This window comes from Gouania willdenowi, chromosome 6 (genome assembly GCF_900634775.1).
Source record: "Gouania willdenowi chromosome 6, fGouWil2.1, whole genome shotgun sequence".
NCBI lineage: Eukaryota > Metazoa > Chordata > Actinopteri > Blenniiformes > Gobiesocidae > Gouania > Gouania willdenowi.
Genome location: NC_041049.1, coordinates 9486249 through 9488748, shown reverse-complemented (window position 1 = coordinate 9488748; position 2500 = coordinate 9486249). Strand labels below are relative to the sequence as shown.

Genomic DNA, 2500 nt, shown 5'->3' with positions numbered 1-2500 from the left:
TTTGTGGATCGTGGGGATTTTGTTTTTATGACACCTCCTTCGCGATACGTTTTATTTCCTTGACAATCACAACCATCTTGTGACATTTTAATATCACAATATCAGATTTTCAAATGCAATGTTGTTAGTTTGATATTTGCATCTATGATTGTATGAACATCTACGCTAACCATGGTGATTCTGTCTTTCAGTGATCTGAACATGTTGGCTGAGTCGGACGATTCACAGCACTTGGATTACCAGGAACACAGCAAAGGTGAGTTTCAGTGTTGTTTTTAGATATTTTTGGTTGTAACGCACTGATTATCCCATGTTTGAGCTATTATCTGAGTTCTTTGGGATGTTTTGCCAATGCTTGGTTTATGAACTTTTCAGGGGACAGACCACCAAGGTCACCTGGTGTTGATCCTAAGCAGCTGGCCGCTGAGCTACAGAAAGTGTCCCAGCAGCAGACGCCCTCCTCTTCCTCAGGTCTACCCACCACCACCTCAGCGACCTCCACCCCCGGGCAGCCAGGATCGCCCGCAGTTGGCAAGAAACGCCACAGCAGCAAGGCAAGTTTGTTTGAATAGCTGAAACAGGTCAAACTTCTCTGCTAATTTAATTTGGCTAAAATCTTTTAATTCTATAAAAATATGGAGCATTAAAAAGGCAACGTAAGAGGTTTCTATCATTTACATTTTTTTGCACGGGGGGGAAATTAGCATCCATCTGTAAAATTTTTTTGTGGCATTTTTAATGTGATAATAGCAGATGCTTAGGCGTCTTTGTCCCTGTCATCTGGTATGAAATGATGATGTTTTTCAGTGAATAGGAATGGGCAACAATGTCAAATGCTAACCAGAAAAATAGGAATTTAGCAAATGTACGCGTATATTGCAAAGTTAAATTGATTTTCTTATTTGTAAATTCAGAAGTTATTGAACCTAGATAATTGCATAAAAACTGACTGAAAAGATTTTACTTTTAGAAATAGAAATAGAAAATGCTTTATCATCATTACATGTAATTACATAATGAAATTTGAGTAGCAACTCATTATAGTCCCAAAAACAAAAAAAAAACTGTGTATGAAAGCACACAATATATAAAAGATATACAGTATATTAAAAAAAAACACTCATTCGGAATTGAATGATACGTTAAATATTGCTTTTTATAGAAGTTGTGACAGTTTTCATGTTTTTACTTCAACCACGAAAGATTATTTAGCACTATCTAAGCATGTTGCTCTTCTTTTTCACAGGCTTCAGAGGGAACCAAGACCCCATCGCACCCAATTTCTGGGGAGATACAGGTCTGTGCAACTAAGCAAAAACTGTGATGTCATAAGAATAGTTTTATTAGTCATTCCATGTCATTTCAACAAATTTTTTTAGACATTCCACGCATTTCACTCTAAACTAATTCAGATTTTTTTTACCAATTGTTCCTTAATTATTTTAAAAAGTGTCTATTTGTAGGGTTGCCGTATGGACAACCTCCGGTGCTATTGGTACGTTTACCGAAGTACACGTACGTAGCATCGTAGGGTTAGGGTTAGGTTATTACCCTATATCGCAACAATTTTTAGGGTTAGGGTTAGTCACGTGACCTAAACCGGTCAATGACTGACCTTATCACGTGACCTAAACTGGCCAATGAGGGGCACTGCGTACAGATAGAATATCGGTATATTTATACAGCGATCATACGGATAGCCACTGCCATATTTTAATTGGCACACTGTAAAGGGGGGTATATGTCGATTTTTGTGCGTCCTCATTTTTCTTCCATTTTCAGTTTCCAATATCTAAGAGATTACATCACATAGGAAACTGAAATGTGGTATAGTAATACAACTCAACCTACTCTCTCAGAATATATAAAGAGATTTGCTATGCATCCTTTCTGGTGGATATGCCAGCACCTCAAAAATGGGGTTGTTGGGTTTGGGGCTGGAACATGTTTGGTCCTTCGGTAAACAACTTTGCATATGCCTCAGCTCCCTGTGATTTGATCAGCTTTGAGCTATGAACATAGACTGTTCACATCACCAATGATTTGTCACATATATGGATTGTTTCATAGGTGAAATCCAAAAAAATAAAAATTTTAAAACTTTTTTTTTCTTTGGCCTGTAACAATAAAATAAAAAAACATTTTTAAAAAAAAAATATATAATAAATAGGATGTATAGCAGATGCTGGAGAGTGGGAGGAGCTGTATTACTATACTAAATTTCAGCTTCCTCAGTGATCTATTTCCTGAGATATTGGAAGAAAGATATTAAAATGGTCATATCTCAAAAAGTATCTATCCGGTCAAACTAAAATGAATAGTGTGTCTATTGAATTATCAAAAAACAATTGGTAAAAATTGCAGAATTTTTTGAGACCGAAATGACGAAGAACAAACCATTATTAAATATTGGGTAAAAAGATCCTTGATATTGAATGTGAGGCTTCTATCATGGTTAATTTTAATTCATTATGTCTATTATTTCTTTTGCAGCTTCAAA

The 2500-nt window shown here is 35.9% G+C and overlaps 1 protein-coding gene across 1 annotated transcript in view; it reads left to right on the top strand.

Moving 5' to 3' along the window:
- Nucleotides 1-1324, top strand: part of LOC114465432 (protein piccolo-like) — a 48252-nt gene extending 46928 nt beyond the window's left edge. The window contains 3 exon segments of the mRNA XM_028450438.1: nucleotides 192-256; nucleotides 376-554; nucleotides 1247-1324. Coding sequence (XP_028306239.1) covers nucleotides 192-256; nucleotides 376-554; nucleotides 1247-1324 — 322 coding nt within the window.
- The last annotated feature ends 1176 nt before the right edge of the window (nucleotides 1325-2500 follow it).